This window comes from Strongylocentrotus purpuratus, unplaced genomic scaffold (assembly GCF_000002235.5).
Source record: "Strongylocentrotus purpuratus isolate Spur 01 unplaced genomic scaffold, Spur_5.0 spur5_scaffold_9, whole genome shotgun sequence".
NCBI lineage: Eukaryota > Metazoa > Echinodermata > Echinoidea > Camarodonta > Strongylocentrotidae > Strongylocentrotus > Strongylocentrotus purpuratus.
In genome coordinates, this window is record NW_022145615.1 from 19,208,802 (window position 1) to 19,230,589 (window position 21,788).

Sequence of the window (21,788 nt, forward strand, 5' to 3'; positions counted from 1 at the left end):
TGGGTTCTATATCATGTCCGAATTGACCCTCACTTCCGGTTGAACTCCATCTCATAATGGTCATTACATCTGCAGACAATTTTCTTTTAATTGCGGACATCTGCCAATGTAGATACCGTCTTTGAAAAAAGTGATGCCATCCTCATTCATCATTGGTTTCTCTGAATAATTACCTCCTTTGTCTATAGAGAGGTTGCGTGTCAACCCCTCTCTCTCTCTCTCTATCTCTCTCTCTCTCGTACTCTCTCCCATTCTGTCTGGTCTCACCCAAAGAATAGAGTTAATTACCTCATCTTGCACGTTACCGGAAATTAAAGTAGCAAGGTTATTGATCCATTAAAGGAAAATATTTTTGTCAAATGGAAATCAATACACAAGTTAAATAATGTACCTTTTCTTTCCAAGTTCATTACTTCAGAATGATGCATCTAGGCTCTCAATACCATAATTGATATGAATGGTTACCAAAATGCTTGAAGATGATTGCTATAATTAGTATTATTTTTATCTAGTCGCAATTTTAACTTGCACATAAACAACGTAAGAAACATAAACCTTTTAAAAAGATCATTGATGGAAATATGTATAAAGAAATCTTCTAAGTACAATATTTGACACTCATACTTTGAGAATATTAAGCGTGTTGAGGAGACTGGTGATCAATTAGGATAAACAATATATTCATGAAATATATTGTTTAAAAAAAAATACGACTCCGATAAGTCAAATCAGTGCTCCAAGAGAAGGACGGATACATTGATGAAAGAGGTGAAGAATCGGGAAAAAATTATCCGAACTTATTCTCTATGTGAATACACGTACATAATGTTCTATCTTGAAATGTGTTTAGCGGTGGTTATGTAGATGAAACTACAAATGAAAATTATTTTGTAGTCATAACAAAAATATTTGTTTATTCATTCATAACCATTTTTTATATCTACATGTATATATATATATATATTCTCTATAAAACGCACTCTCTATTATTTCATGCTTCCGAAGAAAATGAGGGATTGCAAACATTCACTTAATTATCCTCAGACAATCATTCAATTCATTCTTCCCGGCTTTTACATGTTCTATATCTCCAGCATACACCCCCTCCACACACACAACACTCATTCTCTCTATCTTTCTCTCTCTCTCTCTCTCTCTTTCTTTCTCTCTCTCTCTCTCTCTCTCTATTTCTTTCTTTCTTTAACATGCATACTTTCCAACTGCTTCTCATTGATTTCACGCTGATCAGCAGAGATTACTTTTATTTACTTTTAGTTTGATATCTCTAAGAATGTTGGGTATTCAAGATTCAAGATTTATTTTATTCAATGCTCGCAACCCTTACGGTTGAATTGATACTGAATTTACATATTCAAAGATCATATACAAAATACAGACAGTGGGAACAAAAACAGATCCAAGTAAATGGCAAAACGCGTACACACAAATTGCAAATTTTAGGTGATACAAGAAATTAATCTAGAAATTGGAAACCATGGGAATTGTCTTCAAATAGGAACCACTGCAGCTGCAAGCTATTTTTTAAAATCAAAGAATTAGGATATTTTCAATATAACTAAGACTAATTTAATCATGTCTACAAACTATTTTCATCTTTGAATGTGTATATATTGTGAATAAGGACAATAAATGCTCTGTTTAAATAACATAATATTGCATAGCAGAATTGAACAATTAAAATTTGAATAATTAATTAATTAGGATCTGAGAACTCTACATTTGATTTAATTGATTTGACTGATTTATATATAATTTGATGCACTATTTCTTCTTCTTTTATTAACCTAAATATAAATAAGGAACATTAAGAAATGGAATAACATTATCAAAAATGATTAGCAGTGAAATATATCAATATTGTTATGACATGAAGTAAAAAAAAAAAAATCGTGAAAGGAGTCAAAAATGCAAACGAGGTTTCATATCTAAACTGTAATCATGATAATCTAAGGCCAAATGCTACAAGAAAATTGTCAAATAACAGTACCGAAATATCTGTAGAATGCGTCTACTTTAAGGCTTTGTAACACCTATTCATCATATTGAAATTTAATATAATCATTTTTTTAAAGAACAGTAATAACAAAAATGATATTGATAAAGATGATAATAATGATAATAATGATAGTAGTATTAATAAAAACAATGATAATATTAATAATAATAATAACAATAATAATGATCATGATAATAATTATGATTATGCTAATAATGATCATGATAATAATTATGATTATGCTAATAATGATCATGATAATAATTATGATTATGCTAATAATGATAATAACAATGATAAATTAAAGGAAACCTGTAAATCGCATATCACCGGTGATTTGTAGGATAATGAAAGATATGGAATTAGACAAGAATAGAAAAAAAAATGTAATTTAAATCGGATACCAACTACTTTTTTAACTTACCGAAAACTGCTGTTTATCAAATGAGTATTCAGTCTGTTTTGTTTTTAATTGATCATCTGCGACCAATGAAGAAGAACATGTACACTAAGATTCCAAATTCGAATCTATCAAACAAAAATAAGCAGAATAACAGTAAATTATCACACCGACATATTACATCATGCACAACACGACCTCAGTTTAACCAAATTGCCCTCAGAAGTACGGAAATGTAAAACCCAATAAATTAAAAGGATAGAGGGACGGTGTGCGCGATACGACTTCAGAAAGCTTAGCCAATTTCAAGAAAAGAACAATAATTTGTTATTGGATTGGTACATAATGTGGTTTAGTTTTCCCCTCAAAACTCAAAAGACTTATTAGTAATGCTCCGGATTTTTTTTATAATAGAATGTGTTCTCTCATCCCCTGGTAGTTTAAAAAGATAGATGACGCTATATAAATAGTTATAAGATGGTGAAGCGGATCATAATCAAATGATTGGTTGAGAGCGTATATGTGACCAGGCATTTATTTTGCCTAACACGTCATTTTACTAATGACCGTTCATTAGTAATATCATGTTATAAAACATAATTTTAACAAATAAAACATCATTTTATAAAACAAATAATACACATCACTTTGTTCGGGCATCAGTAAAAAATTACCCACACTGGGTACCTTCGAAACAGTCCAAACACCCTCGGCTATCGCCTCGGGCGTGTTAGCCTGTTCCAAAGGTACCTTGTGTGGGTAATTCTTACTGATGCCCTTCACTGCTGTGTACTATTTGTATGATAGTATTGAAATTGAAACTTTCTTCTCATTATCAGAAAAATTGTAAACTTATAGATCAGTAAAGTAAATCATACAATATAAAGGGGCAAAAACGCGAAAAGCAAGGCTTGTGTTGACAACCCCTATCACAAATAAAAACAGGTAACTGTAGGAACATATTTATATGAATAACTCTCTTCCATACTAGGAATCAAATGTAGAAAATAAAATAATTAGATGGACAAAAACAAAACTGAGAAGAAATTCAGGCATTTGAGATTAAGCTCATTTAAAATACATATTAATATTATTAAATGGTGAGAGGTGTCTACGACGACATTACCATAGATATCTTTTTAGAGGTTGACACACATAATTATAATGGAATTTATCCAGATAGACAGATCATAAACAATGTTCATTCACCACAAGCATTTACCATTCACGTTATTTTTTCGACATGAAGAATAATGGAAATATTAATCATCCTCAGCCTCACTGTCGTTAGGAGCAGGATTGGGCGGATTAGTTGTAGCAGGTTTTACTGATGTACTGGCCTGCGTGGGCGTGTCAACCGTAGTAACCCCACTGCTCGTCGTCAACGAAGTGGAGGAGGATGTGGGATCTCCAAAGGCTACTGTAGATGATGTCGTCTCTTGAGTCACTGTCATGGATACCGATGAGGGTAGTCGAATGGACGGTAAAGATGGATCAAGTGCAGAAACATCTGTAAGTACACCTGTACTGCCTGCATCGTCGCCAGATGAAGATGTTGTTAATGTTGCAATTGACACTGTGAGAGAAAGATTTTGAAGTGAATGAATAATGTGGTATCTGCATTTGAGTATTATCGCTTTATAATTCGTCGCTGTTTTTACGAAGTGTTGGCTCAGTCAGTAAAGCGTCCGCCTCACAGCCGGGAGGTCGTGGGTTCGAACCCCGGCCGCGTCATACCAAAAGACGTTAACAGATGGGAGTTGTTGCTACCTTGTTTGGCGTTCAACATTAAGGGACAGAGCAACGTCGATCTGGCACTGCTCAGTGGCTGCCGGGCTCACGATCAATTGGGCAAAAAGAATTTCCGTTTCGTTTTAATACAATTTGGAGTGGCCTATCATATTAAAAAAAAAAAATTTAAAAAGTGACGATAGTGAGAAAAAAATTGCATTCACTTTGCGTTACGACTTTCCTCACTACCGTCTCTTCGTGAAAACAAGGACGAATTGATGTACATTGCCACAGGTTTCTCAAACTATTGTATTTGCCCTGGTTAGCTGGTACCGCGTATTAAGGACTAGGAAGCCACTATTTTTCCTGTCATTTGTTGATCTATAAGCATGTACTCATATGTGATATATTAATTACTGCTCTGAAGGGAATGTTACACGGGAAAAAAAATCAACTACAAATAGATTATAGTTCAACGCAGAAGCAATGGGTACTTGTGCATTGAATCAGAGCCACATGACTAAATAACAAACACAAGACCTCAAATAGCAGAAATCATAAATGCCCTGTTTTAAAGACTGTTTTACCTTGTTTGATATAATGTACTACTGACCTTTTTCTTAAAATTAAAGCGGTTTTCCCGACGCCTGCTAATTCGTATGTTAAACTTGCTAATGGTTCGACTTCATTAATTATCGGTCAATATTGAGAGAACATACAATAATATATCAAAGATTTCATTAACGCACGAATGGTTCTACAATTCTTTTGACTGCACCAACGACATCTAGGATCTGGATCTACAAGTCACGTCATTAGTCTTTGTGAAACACTCCCCAGATTTATAGGCAGGATCATACTGAATGGGGATACATTTAAGAAGACTTACCTTGTGGGGGTATGCACATGTAGTGCTGGAGTGAATCAGTTAGTTCGGCAAAGAGTGGACCATTCTCTATCCTCATCGCCATCATCTGAATGATAGATGCGTCAGGTAGAACAAGTGGCTTACAGTAGGATGGACATGCCGCGTCTAGATTTAAAATGAAAATACGAACGTCCAAATAATCCTTTAACGACCAAAATATATTATAAATGGCCAGCCCCTCCTGAACCTGCTTTAGTGAGCTTTAGTACGTTGGCATATATCATATTTCGTATTGTACTTATGTTTTATAAGACAAAATATTAATGTAAATGTTGTTTCTTCTTATAACTGCAATACAACTACAGATGAGCACTATGTGCACACCCTCACACCTATTTTCATCCCACCCTACCCTCCCCACTCCGTCATGACGATGATTTTGTTGTAATACTTTGCTTTCCTTTTGTTATTATGACGATGAATGACTAATATACATTGGATTTTTCTGCAATTTCCCACCCCCTCCTTGGTGTTGCTGAATATTACCCCCTCCCACAACACACACACACAAGCACACACACACACGCACGCACACGACCACACGCAAACGCACACACACACACACACACACACACACACGAACACATCTCCCCGTATGTAGTCACTTTATAATACATTTTTACAGAGCTGTTGAAAACAAGAGTTCTTACGTGAGACGTCAATATATGACATCAAGAAGACGACTGCAGTGAGCTGGTACTGAATCCTGAGACTGTAAGACTGCAAAGAAAACAGGAATTTATCAAATAATTGAAAACAAATATTTTCATTCACTATGTTACTGACCGTGAGAGTAACAGGTTTTAATATTACGTTTTTGTTGTTTTTTTATCACCATAATCTTTTGTCGCATTTCTTTACAAACTGATGATACAGTTCGATTTAAATAAAATCATAATTATGAATTATCCAAAAAACAGAATCAAATACATTCCAGCTAATGAGCAAATGTGAAACTTACCATTCTCGTTAATGTCTCCTTCATTGTGTCTGCCATGATTCTGAACAGTTTTCTTATTTGACCACCCAAAGTAAACATCTAGGCGCATTATTTTCTAATTAACCTTCTTTCGAAAGGTAAACAAATAATTCATATAGGGTCTATGGCACAGCGAAGTTGCTTTTCACGTCGTTGCATCTTCCGCAATTACGTCTCCGTTTATTGTATTCTTTCCATTCAATAGCATTGTCATCCTTGATGTATTATGCCTGCCTCCTCCAACCTGGATGTCGCCTTTTGAATGTCTCTCTGATTGTCTTCGCAATTTGTATTAAAGGTACTTTTCCCCTGGTCGTTTACTTCTTGAACGAATGGCATAAATTTCTTATTGCTGATCATCACCGGAAATTAAATTAACCAACCTACCTATTCGGGCCTCGCTTGTTCGTTTTAAAAATAAGGGGGCGTTGGTTCGTGTGTGAGACCATTTTGAAGATGAATAAAAATGGAAACAAAAATAACAGTAATATTATTTATAAGGTTGTTGAAAATGTAATGAAGAGGGTTTTTTTTAATGACGTCAGACATGCGCCATCGATCTTTTAAACTATTCTAATGCGCAGAGGGAGATTATTACCCTGCCTTTGGCACGACTGCCATTACGGCGCTCTAGCATCTCAAGGAATTAATTCCTGCCAGGGACCCATTTACATCACTTGGGTTGAGTGTTGCAAATGTAGATTAATGTCTTGCCAAAGGACATTAGCGGCAGGACTCGCATACTTAATCTGATTCGAGAATTTGATAGATGAGGGCCTAACCATCTTCATTAGCATCTAGCAAATCTATGATTAATGATAAATGAAATAAATGGTTCAATTCAATTCAATTCAATTCAATTAGTTATGTTTCAAACAGAACATTACAAATCAATTTTAATCATTTACACAATACATATTGGAAACAAAATGGTCCACTTAAAAGCAATGCTTGTACAATAAATATTGTGGACCCCTTTAAATGATAGTTAGTAATAATGGGTAATTAAATTGACAAATGCATAACTACAAAATGGATCTAGATTAATAGGGGAAAGGGGAGAGGGGTGGCTAGTAGTGTACACGTGGGATTACATTTTCATGACCGAAATACTGATTTGTCTGTAGTGATTCCAGTCATGAAAGTCAAATTGTTATTTTTGGAAGATTTTTAAAACGTTTTCCTCTATTTTCTATAATGTTATGCTTTTAATGAATTGACTTTGTTCCGGGACGCGATTTGCCCTTTAACCATTTTCTACTGCTGATGGACTGACTGCAGAAGCCGTTCTAAAACTGAAGTCACACCGTAATTTTTTTTTTAACATAACATTACACAAGGAAAAACAAATTAGACATGAAAGCTGCCAAATCGACCGGCATATTGAATAACATCAAGGGATCAATAGGAACAAGAGGTTGTTTGTTACAATTTCTTTATTTTATTTTATTTGGCCAGGTGACTGCTTTCTATATTACTTCTTTTTTCTGGTGATTGATGTATTTCTTTTTGTTTGTAATCTCATGTAATTTCTTAGTATTAGTAATAGGCCTAGCCACTCATCGCTTTTCGTTTAATGTAATAGACATGTGTATATTAACTTCATTCAAATTTGATTTTATACTCCATCATATTGCTGATATTATAACATGTTTCATTAGAAATGCAAAAGATCAATAAAGCAAGATTTAATTTATATAATAACAATAGTAATAAATAAATAAATATATAAAATGATGTGATGTGATTCTTATGTTCCGTGAATTTTCAGTGTGGTGTCGGTGTGACTGTGGCATAATGAGTACAATGACAATAGCACACGAACCCGAGCTATTTCCATGGCATTAAGGAATAACAATCAGTCATGGCCAGTCAAGGTAATTATGTTTCGAACCCAATACACATCTTAAAGGGTAATTCAACCCTTTTAATTTGCTTATTTGTATGAAAGCAGCTAAATAAGATAAACATAATGGCGAAAGATTCAATTAAACCGGACTAATAACAAGATCATTATGAGTTTTTGCAAAATGTCTACGCGGATTTCGAATTGAAAGTTTAGTCAGGGGACTGTGAGCCGCGGATGACTTTTCCGTTTGTCGTGTATAAATATATCATTAATTTACGTTTTTATCCTTAATACCTCTTACTTTTAGGCACTAAATGTATCATCGATATCCATGGGTGTCGATCTGTAATTGATATCTATTGTTCAGGGGGGATGATCTATTCATTCATCCCCCCCCCCCTGAACAATAGGTATTACGTAAGGATCGACACCCATGTTGATATCATTATTATTATAGGGCCTCTAGAGATTGAACAAATGCGAAAGTTGTCCGCCACTACATCACAGACACATTTCCGATACAGCTCATTTAAGGACCTAAAGTGATTACAACTTCAAAAATGAATTACATTCGATTCAATTTATTCATGTTCCCAACAAAACATTACAAATCAATCATGTCCGATTTCATTCAAACTTTAACTGCTTCTCTGATGTTCTGCTTTCATTCAGAGTAATTTACAATCAACGGCCTTACAATCAAGGCCGTCCTTTTAAGTGCCTGAAAAGGACGTCACATTGACTTAAAAGGCTGTCTCCTATAGCAGTCCACGTTCTCGTCGTGTAAATCTATAAGTCTCCAAATGCCTCAGTCACAAAGGCAAACCGACTCCAACCGACCGACTATTTGCTATTCAAGGTAACCTAATTTGTATTCAGACTGTGTCGACCCTTGTGTATAATTGTCTCGTATGACTGGAATATGCTGGTCGATCCGTCTGCGATCGGATTATGAAATGAATAGCAGTAATAACAATACAATTTGAAAACTTGCAAGATGTTCTACCTGCTGTCCCTAAATGTATATTAATAATGAATCAAAATTGTGATGCATAATGGGCTTTCCGACTGGAGAAAAGCTCCGACCGCCTTCAAATCGTACTTGAACTGAATTGGACTGCATTCACTTTTTCTTCTGCAACATTCAAATCAATTACATTTCAGCGATACAACATAAACTAAATATTTCAGGTTTTTTTTGTCAGTGTAAACATTATAATAACAGTGAAAATGTTGACATTGTAACAAAATATAACTGATTAAAACACTACCAAGAAATATTCATTAAGAAATCTGCAGAAGAAGAGCTATCACAGTAAGTGCTGATATAATGACATGGGGCCAGTCGAAATACTAGTCCCGCTTTGAAGCGGACGTTGTCTTTCCTCTGGCTGAAAAGACCATTCAATTTTGCTACCCATAAGGCCGAATATTCATTATTAGGAATAGTGATATCATTATCATTATTGATATATGTTGGACTTTGAAGACTGACATAAAGGTCCGATAGGCTAAGAGTCTTTGTGGCACCACACCAGACGTAAAATTATTCTCGGTTTGAAGCCAATCTGATCTTTTCTCTTCCTCTTATCATAGTAAAAGTCATTCAATTAATGTCAAATCACAGTCAAATCTTGGATATGCTACGATCTTAACACATTATTTGTTTATTCATCTAATCACAAATCAACACATATCCGGTGGTATACGTGTTCTAGATTGAAACAAAAAAACCCGTCTACTATCACTTTAGTGGAAGAACAAAAAAAATGCGGATGGCATGTGACCGGCTCTCGACCAATCATTTGACTTAGATCCAAGGCCATTTTATATATTGTTATTAGAGTAGACAGTGTGATCCGACCTACATTCAGTATCAAAAGAAAAGAGAACCTATTGTGACACGCATGGGGTCATGGATTTCCACTTCATAACAAAGGGATTCGTAGCGTGTGTACTAAACATATAGGGAGTACTTTAACGGATATATTTTTGTATAGGGATTCTTCTTGTCCTCTAGCTTTCGATCACGGCAACGAGTGACGCTGCCCTCGCCAAATGTCCCTCAGGTTTCGTAACCTCCACTCGCTGAGCAAATCTGCTTGTGATGAGTGGAGATCTCAATGTCTGAGGGATGAGTCAGTGTACACCGTGGCTAGCGCGGACCGCCGTGGCGTGGCGTGAGTAAAGGCTTCATATTTCATCAGTTATAACGTCGTTGTGTAGGCATTACATATCTATGAAGGGTAAAAGTAGTAGTCCATCCTGATATAAAGTATATTAAAATAAAAGTAGAAAAATGAGAGTAACAAATTAGTGAAAGGTTAAATAATAATAATAATAATAATAGTGGGGTCTTATATAGCGCTCTGTCATACGTCATCCAATTAGAAATAGAAAAGTTATGAATTTCTGAAGTTGTCATCAGTGAAACATAAATTGGCAACACTGTGACATATCATGCGAGCTACTCTCCAATTCGCTCTGTACAGAAATTTCATACACTTTCGAATTCTTAGTTATTTATGACGGAGTAGAATTTGTTTCTTCAGGTGTTGTATAAAAACATATTTGCAATAATTATAATTAGGGGGGAATGTAAGATTGACAATTTACTTAAGGGGAAAATATATATTTTTGAAATTTTTAAGCACAAAGCAAATAAGAGGGGGCTCGCAAGATACGTCACAAAGTTGCCAATTTGTGTTTGATTGATTGCACCTTCAACATTTCATAACTTGCTTATGTTTATTCATTTTTCTCAAACTCTTACTGACCTAATCCTCTTATCTTTCTACTTCATAACTATTTAATTCGAATCGGATATTGTTCAAATGTTTGATAATTTGTTTCTCTCAATTGTCTGCTTTTATTAATTTTACCTAAAAGAACAAAATTTCAGGGTGGACTTCCCGTTTAGGTAACATATCAGGTATTTCTAAACGATTACACACCATTGTTCTTAAATGATACCCTTATCTTGGGCGAATGTCTAAGTAATGAATAAGGACTTAAATTAGAATTGGAAATGAAGATAGAAAGGGGCCTATCAGGCAAAAGCAAGGATTTTTGGCTCCAGAGGGTAATACATTTGTAAGTATAACAAAGTTGTGGGAACGAACAAGGAATATTTGAGAATTAATGCCATAATTGTGTTTGAATACATTCTTATTTGTAATGTCATGTAGTATCGAAATCAAGATGAAATTTACTCTTTTAACGAGGGGAGTTGGGTTAATCATTTTCCCAATATCAAATTATACAAACAAACTTTTTTTCTTTTCAAGTATACATCCATAAATTAAAAATACGGCGTATGGTATGCACAAACCTGAACTTTTCCATGCCCATATACTTCATAGTCTGGACCCACCAAACCCACCCAGCATGCACATACTTTATGGCTGAATTACTGTTTGCCGATATGGTCCGGATCGTTTAGTTAGGAAAACGTGTACGATCAAATGGGACGTGATATGTGTTTAGGAAATAGGAAGATATGTATTATACATATCCATAACATTGATCAAAATTTTATTCTGAGAAAATAATCTTTAAATACTAGTGATATTTTATAGTAGAGATGATACATGGTTGAAACAGGGATGGGACATTTTGTCGGCCGGGTGGCAGAAGGGCGTTAGCTCGCAAGCGACTCAAGAACTACTTTTCGAATTATTCACATTTAAAGATTTATTTTATATTTAAACTGCTTTCCATCCCGAAAATTGGTTTAAAACATTAAAGACTAATAGAAATGTTGTAGTAGAACACGTCCACAATTTTTTTCTCGGAAATGAGTCAGTTTTATAAAGTTTGAGGCGATTTAGTGCAAACGCCCTTCTGCTTAAAGTTTCATTATTGACCTGAAATTTGAGCAAACGCCATTCTGCCAGCCAGGCGACGAATTTTATTAGAATTATCTAGCAATAACATTTCTAGCGTATAACTTATGTTCGGCACTGAAGATATTTTCCACCTGCTAGAATTCTGGAATCGTGTGTGTCTGTGCTCACGAACCAACGACAAAGTTAAGGTAATAGTGGATATGCAATATTGGTCATTATAATTGTGTAAGTAAATGCTATAGGAAATGGAAATCGACGCCTGAGCTATGTATAACTTGAATAAATACATTTCTATATACATAGTAACACTAATCACATTAAATGATTCAACCAACTGAGAAATTCATATTTGTTATCATGAAACCTGTATTATAAGTCTTTTGTGCATAAGCAATACATTTTCATGATCCATTTTCCTGTTTACTGCTCATGATTTCTAGTTTTTCTCCGACTGTCACATTAGTGGAACATTTATTTCTAAATTAGACATATTAAATAGGTGCTGGAGTTTTTTTAATTATTTTTTTTAAAGGAAAACAGGCCGATAGAAGACTTTTTCGAAAAACTCGATAGAATAACATATAGTGTTTCCAAAGATAACATTAGTTTAACTACATTGTTTCGTTTATTCTGAAGTAGATAGTTGAATAAATAATTTTTACTTATTAATCTGAAGTACACGGAGGTTCGCTCTTTTATTTGGTACATTTATTTTTTTAAATTTTTATTATAGTTTTATTTTAACAGGGTGGTCTCATTCAAGTTCATTTCTGAGCCTGCTCTCCCAGAGAGCCCTGTATTCACATAAAAAACACGTACAATATTAACATGAATTTCAAAACATACATACAAAGGTAAAATATACATGGTATATACAATAATTAAACATAGGTAACGAAAAACACGCATTAACAATAAATTATAAGGGGGAAAAAATACAACTATCAAATTGAAAAAAAAATATAAAAAAAATAGATGAATGAAATGTAATAAATAAAGGTCAAATTAACGTGAAAATATGTTTACAAGGTAAACTGAAAGGTTTTGACATTCTTTTTAAAACTTTGCAGCGCCTTACAATTTTTAATATGATAGGGTAATTTATTGTATATTTTAGCTCCTGAAACCGCTAAGGTTTTCGTTTTAAAATTTGTTTTACACTTTGGAATGAATAATGGACTGTTTAAAGCATAACGAGTAGAATATAATATCGGTCTTTTACTTATACATGGATTAAGATATGGTGGTGATAGGTCGTTTATGATTTTAAAAATCAAGATGCATTTCTGATATTTAATTCTTTCCTCTAATGACCGCCATTTCAATTTACTCATTAAAACATTTTGGGGTGTAAAATATTCGGCACGAAGAACTAATCGTGCATATCTATTTTGTAATTTTTGCAACTTTGTTAGATTTTGTTTCGAAGTATTTCCCCATACTGAATTACAGTAGTTTAAATGCGGTAGGATAAGAGAATAGTATAATGTAATAAGATTCTTACGGGAAATATAATTGCGTATACGTCTAATGCAGGCAATCGTACCCGATACTTTCTTAACAACTTCTTTTACATGTAACGACCATGTTAAGCTTTTGTCTAGTGTTACACCTAGATATTTCATACTTTCGACTGAGTCGAGTACATTGTCACTGTAACGAATACAAATATTATTATTTTGAATTTTTCTTTTGGAACCAAATAATATTGTTTTGGTTTTATTTGCATTTAAAAACAGTCCATTGTATTTTAGCCATTTCAAGATACGGGTAAAATCTTTTTGGAGATTGTATTCACAAACTTTATAATCCTTTCCATGATGAAATACTGCCGTGTCATCTGCATATAAGGAAATCTTTGTCTTAGAATGGAGTTGCAGGTTACAAATATCATTCACATAGAGGCAGAAAATTAATGGCCCCAGTATTGATCCTTGTGGAATTCCTGATTTCACAGTTAGAAAATTACTCTTAGTCCCTTGCAAGAATACACATTGTTGCCTATTAGATAGATAGGATTCGAACCACTCAAGTTCAACTCCCCCAATACCATACAATAACATTTTCTTAATAATCAATGGATGTGGTATAACGTCGAACGCCTTTTTCAGGTCAAGAAAAATGGCTCCAGTGACCAGACCTTTGTCCATATTGTCAAGTATACCTTCGACTATTTCAGTCAAGCATGTTAGAGTTGAATGCCCTGGTCTAAAACCTGATTGCCGTTCACTTAACAAAGAATGTTTGTTTAAGTAAGAGTATATCTGATTGTGCACTGCTTTTTCAAATATCTTTGACATTGTGGGGAGAATGGAAATAGGTCGGTAGTCAGTTAATTCCATTTTGTTTCCACCTTTATGAATAGGGGTTATTTTAGCAACTTTGAAGTCATGAGGAACGTACCCTTTTGACAATGAACAATTGAACAATACTGTTAAGACTCTAACAATATGTGGGGCAGCTATTTTAAGTAGCTTTGGAGGAAGATCATCAATACCAACTGCTTTTGAAACATCAAGCTTGAGTAGTTCTTTTAATACAAAACATTCCTCGATCTCTGTAAATTTGAATTCATGTGATGTTTGCGGTAATGTTTGCAATGCATTTATATTGAGATGAGAATCATTCGCTCCTGTTAGTTGGCTTTGAATATTATTGAAACTTTCATTAAACAATTCTGCTACTTTTTCTTTGTCTACTCCAATTTGGTCATTTACAAGAATTTTATGATCAGAATTGACATCTTTCTTTGGGAGTAAGTCTTTGAGTACTTTCCAGGATTTTTTCATATCATTACCATTTTCAATGCAAAGATTCTTATAATATTGTTTCTTTAACTTCTTGTTCAGTACATTTGCCCTATTTCTGGATTCTTTAAACTTTTCCCAGTGGTCTGTAGTTCTGTGCTTATCAAATTTGCATTTAAAATAATTCCTATCTCTTGCGATACATAAATATTCGTTGGTAATCCAAGGTGACCCCCTAGAACGTTTTCTTACTGTGACATACGGTGCATGAAGATCACAAATGTCTTTGAATTTACATTTGAAAATATTCCACATATTCTCAACATTGTGATTGTTTAAGTACAAATTATCCCAGTTTATATCTTTAACATCATTTTTGAAAAAAATTTCATTAAAGTTTCTAAATGAACGGTAGGTACTCACAGAACATATAGAGGGCGGTGGTTTTTCTTTCAATACAAGGTATATCAATAAATGATCACTTAGACCGATAGACCGTGTGCCACTCTCCAGTGATTTCAAATTATTTGACACAAGAATTAGATCAATAAGGGTTGTACTATTAACGGTTATACGTGTCGGGGTCCTTATCAGCTGAGACAAATGCATATTGTCACTCAGATCATGTATCTGCTTTGAAAGATTATTCTGAGTTAACATATTACAATTTAAATCACCTAATATTACAATATCATTTGATAACATACATATATTTTCTAAATTAATTTCTAGGTTATTGAAAAAAACACTTCTACTGTTAGGTGGACGATATACAACTCCAAGATACTTTGGTTTGTGATTGTGTAGTCTTATCTCTAGCCACATAATTTCTAACTCACGGTCTTCAAGATCAGGTCGTCTAATATATGATATATTTTTTTGTATAAAACATCCAACTCCTCCTCCCTTTTCGTCTCTATCTAGTCTTTCAAAATGATACCCATCAATTTGTAACAATGAATTACAAATGTTTTCACTTAGCCATGTTTCTGACAAGGTCAGAATTTCGTACGGATTTTCTTTCAAATATAATTGCAGATCATCCACCTTATTTCTAAGACTACGAATATTTAAATGTGCAATTTTCAATCCTTTACCCTTTGGAAAGTCATTTATAGAGGTACAGGTATTCGTATTTAAGTCAATGTCTATATCAACAGAATTTGTATGGTTCAAGCTCACATTTCTATCTTTTACTATATCCTCAACATTCCAAAGCGGCATTTCTAGGAAACTACATTTGGTACATTGCCAATTGTGAAACTGTTCAGTTTTATCATCATATTGTTTGGAAGATACATCTCCACATGAAATATGTATCCATTGGTTACATTTAGTACAAAGTAGCGCTTTTTGATTACACTTTACGGGTTTCTCACATATATTACAAGGAAAGACATTGACCATGGTTAAAATGATGAAATAGGACAAAAAAAACTTGAAATATAAATACAATTAATTTGAAATAACGTTCGTCTCCTTCTCAATTAAATTGAATATAACGCTTGAAATTCTCAACATGAGCCAAGCTGGCATTAATTTGGGATAATTTTGATCTCTAATAATACCTCCATTTTGTTACAAAGAGTAAATTGTTTCGAAATGGCAAACAGGTACATACAAGTTCATGAATAATTTCTCCAGCACCACCATCTGTGGGTGGAGGCTCATAATTTGCATTAGCCAAAAGCAAGAAAAAATGATCATTCGATGATAATAAGAGGTAAAAAAGTGAAACTTATCATATCATTTATATTCTCTGACAAACAGGCAACGGCGAAGAAGAAGAAGGGAAAAGGGGGAAAAAAAGGTCCTCGGACTTCTGCTAGACTACTTGTAATTCATTTAATCAATGTCATTATTCTTTTTCTGCAATCAGAAACATTAAGGTATAAATAAACATTTCTGTTAACATTGTTTTTTCCATGATAATATAACCAAATCAAATGTAAAAGAGAATTCTTATAATCCTATCAGTTTTAAACTAAAACACGCATTAAGGTCAGACAAATTCGAATAACAAGAAGAAATACGGAGACATAGTATTAATATAGACAGGTTTTATTTTGTTTTTGTATGAAACAGTAACAAAAACCGTTGTTTTCTCAATTTGAAAGCTATTGAATTTCCAATCGTTTCATTTTGTGTTAATTAGCCTGTAACGGTACCAACAAATAAACTAAAAAGGCGGAAAAGACGATGTCAAGTTTAGGGTCAGTCTCAATACCGAAGAGGAAAGTAGAGCTTTATTATTTCATTTAGCCTGACCCAGTAGGAATCTCGGTTTTTGGTTACTAAATGAAGCTAATCAAAAATCGGTCAAATAATGGGCATTCAACGCATATATAAAAAGTAACTTTTCACAAACAACCTTTGAGGTCAGTTATATCTATTCATTTGTCTAGTGACCATTTGGAATTGACCCAAAGGGAAAAAATCTTTACGAGAATGCATATTTTTCAAGGTTTGTTTTTTGTCCATTTGCAGTTTACAAATCAATTATGTCGGAAGTGTGAGAGTTCAAATATGTAGCTTAGAATAATTGTTCACCAAATTGCTGTAGAAAATAATAATGAAAATATAATTGTAATGATGATTATGATAATAATAATAATAATAATAATAATAATAATAATAATAATAATAATAATGAAAATGAAAATAATTTAAAAAAATAGGAATTTAAATGATTGCTCAAAGAAAATCACTAAACATTTCATTTTATTATCTATATTTATTACATTGGCGATTATAATCCCATAAATTTTCTTGACAAGTTAAGCCATACATATGATATTAACATATGACAACATGTTTGGTCGATTACATTTCATGGGTGATTCAATCAAACAGACATCAAAGTATAAAATTACTTCATCTGATCACATTCATATAAAAGGAACAGTTTTTTTTTTTTAGTATATGCAAGATGACTAATATATATAAAAACTTAAATGATAATAATAAAGAAACAATGCACGTTTAAAAAGAATATTGCGAAACATTCATGAAAGGAGGCCTCAAGTACATATGTAATGTGTAATGCACTTTTTTGAATATTCGAATATTATTTTTTTCACTTTCAAGATAAGTATGGTGATTTTTGCTTCGTTAAGAAATAAACTCTTTTTTATAATAATATCTTAAACGCCGAGAAAAATAATAATTTCAGATTTGACAGACATTACTTTGCACTGCAATACAAATCGATTACTGAACAATATAATAACATAGATGATTTTACTATCCACTGTATTATTGGGGATATATACCAAATAGAACTTCCTGTAGTTCTCTCCAAAATTCAGTAACATCGGTGCATGAAAAGAATAAATGAATATTAAAGTATGTTTTATCCCCTGTTTTCAATATTAATTGTCCATGATAACATAATTGAGTAACTTCACTACCTTTTTTTACCTGTGAGATACATGGAAATTCTGAAGTATCATTTGAGTACTGATTAATATCTTCTTCGATAAACATTTTTTCAACTTGCTAGGCATTCTTTTGTTACACTCAAAATTAAAATATAAAAAGTAATCTGTATATGACAAACCGATTCCGGTTGATTACATTAGATATATCTCAAAACAACACATAAAAACAAGATGGATTAGGGTTATAGACTAGTCTGTCTCAAAATAGAGAGAAAGTTACATTAATGATTAAGTAGAACATCATTAAACAACCATACTGATTCTACATGTTTATTTCCACATAATCATGAAAATAAATTTCATTTTTTTATTTAGATCATTACAATATTGAATTGAATCGAATTGGTTTCCACAAAACATTAAATAAAAGTGTTCAAAATGATAAATGTACAATTAAATAGAGTAGAGGGACAACAAGAGTATAAATAATTATCTAGGTTCCCCCCTTGAACTTGAATCTGATTATTTCACTGAGTTATAAGTAGGCCGAGTCTTGATTTTTATCAAGTAAATAAAGCTAGTCAACATATACTTAATAACGAAATCGGTCAAACAGTAGCCATTCAGCGGAAGAGTTGCTGAAGAGTCAATTTAAATAGAAAGTTCGTAGGGTCAAGAATTTCCTTTATGAATAGACCACTTAGACCATTAACACTGGCATGACTTAGTCCTCAAAGAAAGGGAAAACCCCGTCAATCTCTATCTAAGTACATATTCTATACTTGGGTGTGTCCAGTTTTTTTTGTAAAATTTCTTTTAGAGGCCAGAGTTCAAATTCGTAACCTACAATGACTTTTACACCTGTCTAAATTATCTACCACTTACAGATCTATAATCGCGACACTAAGATTTCTTTTAGTTTCTTTTCTCTTGCATCATACATGTAGTTTCTAACATTTTTCCTGTAAAATAATCACAAGAGAGTTAGCGGGCATTAAAGTAATGTTCAAAACAGTAGTTAAATCAAATAGGTAAAACTCATCATGTTCACTATTTGTATTTTCCTGGCAATGTCAATGCCTTCGACACGAACAACTATAAATTAAAGTAATGATACAACTTCATTTGTATATTGACACTGACATACATACTCGGCTTCAAGAGTAAGATAATGGCGGCAGTTTCGGATTGTAAGTATTTTGCTATTTTATCCCTTAACATTAAATAAATTTAATGAACAAATTGGAACTAAATTATTAGTGCATGATGTGTTTTATGAACATCTGGATTGAATAAATCAAGTCTGTTTTTACTTATATATCTTACGTCAGCGAATAGAGACTCAAAAAAATCAACATAGGCCTATCTCTAAATAATCGACTATTCGATTGATGAAGGCAAAAATTCCATTAACAATCAAACCAATTTTTTTGCTTCAATACTTTAATCAATGAAGCAAAATGGATGATTCTACTTCTATATTTCCTTCTAGTTCTAAGAGTGTATACTCGGGGATTATTATACTAATTATTGAAACCTGTATGATAAGAACATTTCTGTAAATGGTAAATTTCATGTTCACTATAACCTCTACGATGCCTAATTGTAGTCTCTTTTGAGCTGGATGGAGGACAAGGGTAGAGAGAGGAGGGAGGATCATTTACCAAACAAGTTGGGTGAATGGGAAAGAAGAGGTCATATTTTGCCTAGCCAACTATGACTTTCCTTCCACTCAATAGTATTATTAAGATTGTTTATTTGCAAAGGCGGTTTTACGGGATTGTTGATTCTAGTTTACCGAAATGAATTTGTATGCCTATTATTCTTCTTTCAAAAGAAGGGAAAAGCCCGTTCAGGCACCTAAACTACGAATTTCTACTAGCCCCCCCCCCCCCCCCAATCTCCCTCCGACCACGGAATGCAGAGTATCTTCCATCTTTCAGAGGTCAAGGTAATGTCCTGATTTGTTCTGCTTCCACTTCTACATCCACTTCTACATCCACTTCCACTTCCACTTTTACATCCACTTCTACTTCCACTTCTAAGTCCACTTCCACTGAAACATCCACTTCTACACACACCCATTTCTACATACGCTTCATCATCCACTTCTACATCAACTTCCACATTTTTTTCTACTTCCACTTCTACATCCATTCTACATCCACTTTTACATCAACTTCCGCTTCCACGTCCACTTCTGCATCCTTTTCTACATCCACTTCCACATTTTCTTCAACATCCACTTTTACGTCCTCTTCAACATCCTCTTTCACATCCACTTCCACCTTTACATCCACATTTTCTTCAACATCCTCTTCCACATCCACTTCCACCTTTACGTCCTCTTTAACATCTACTTCCACTTCTACATCCATTCTACATCCACTTTTACATCCACTTCCACTTCCACATTTTCTTCAACATCCACTTTAACATTCACCTCCACATCCATTTCTACGTCCATTTCCACCTTTACATCCTCTTCAACATCCTCTTCCACATCCACTTCCAACTTTATATCCTCTGCAACATCCTCTTCCACATCCACTTCCGCCTTAACATCCACTTTTACATCCACTTCAACATCCTCTTCCACATCCACTTCCACCTTTACATCCTCTTAAACATCTACTTCCACTTCTACTTCCATTCTACATCCACTTTTACATCCACTTCCGCTTCCACATTCTTTTGTACATCCACTTATACATCCTCTTCCACATTTTCTTCTACTTTTTCTTCTACATCCACTTTCACATTTTTCTTCCACATCCACCTTTACATCCATTTCTACATCCACTTTCACATCCCCTTCTATATCCATTTCCACGTCCACATATACATCCACTTCCACATTTTCTTCTACATCGACTTCCACATCCACTTAAACTTCTACATCAACTTCCACATGTTCTTCTACATCCACTTCTACATCGACTTCCACATCCAATTCTACATCCTCTTCCACATTTTCTTCTACATTCTACATTCTGGATGTGAATGAAATGCATAAACACCACAAACACCTGGGGAGGAAGCATTCATAAGTTTGAATACATATAGTTGATAAACGACTCCGATGAAACTATAAAACCAAAATGAAATTTGCGTTCTGGCAATTGGAGTACAAAGAATGATAGCAGGTGAATGAAATGCTTTAACAGCAACACAAACACCTGGGAAGCTAGGAAGCATCCATAATGTGGACGTTTGTTGGAGCAGAAAGCAGTGGATTCTAAACAACACGAACCCATTTAACAGAATGTCGGAACGTAAATTAAATATGGCGCGGTTGAAAAATGCATCTTTCTACCCTGCGACTTGAATGGTACGATCCAGTAAATTAAAACAGTAAATGGCTCTTATTTTAAAATTACTCATTACATAAAACCCAAAACTTCAGTGATATCAGAAAAAATATCTTAAATCTTACTAATAGTTAAACAAAGATGTATAAACATTGTGAAAGTGTCGCATTTTACGATAAAAGACGCCGATTTAGCGAAGATGACGTCATTAGTGCGCTTGCATCAGGGAATTCAAGGTCAAAAGGTCAATTCAGACACTGATAAGTTATTGGTCGAGCCTTTTTGTTTCCTTTATTCCGACAAAATTATACAATGAATCAAAAAAAGTTTAACACCAAAAGAAAGCTAACGATTAGTATTTTCATTAACCGCTTGCCCCTAAGTCGCTTGAACACAGTGAAACGAGTGAGAGCTTGCGAGAGCGGCCAAAGTGTGATTGGAACTCGCTATTTGCTCTTCTCCAACGCAAAAAGACACGACATTGTGCTGGATAAATGTATTTTTTCCGACGAAAGTACAGAAAATTTGCGTATGGTCTTTCGATATTTTACTTTATAAAATGTTACCCGAGTGACTTCCGGGCGCCCCAAAGCTGGAA

At 33.8% G+C, this 21,788-nt stretch overlaps 1 protein-coding gene across 1 annotated transcript; it reads right to left on the reverse strand.

Annotated features, from left to right (window-relative positions):
• Window positions 1-3,320: 3,320 nt before the first annotated feature.
• LOC105440766 (cell wall integrity and stress response component 4-like) lies at window positions 3,321-5,175 on the reverse strand. Its single transcript, XM_011671283.2, has 2 exons — window positions 5,038-5,175; window positions 3,321-3,993 (listed from the first exon to the last, which is right to left on the reverse strand). Exons 1-2 carry the CDS (start codon window positions 5,120-5,122, stop codon window positions 3,680-3,682), a joined length of 399 nt encoding a protein of 132 aa, XP_011669585.2. The 5' UTR covers window positions 5,123-5,175; the 3' UTR covers window positions 3,321-3,679.
• Between the last annotated feature and the right edge of the window lie 16,613 nt (window positions 5,176-21,788).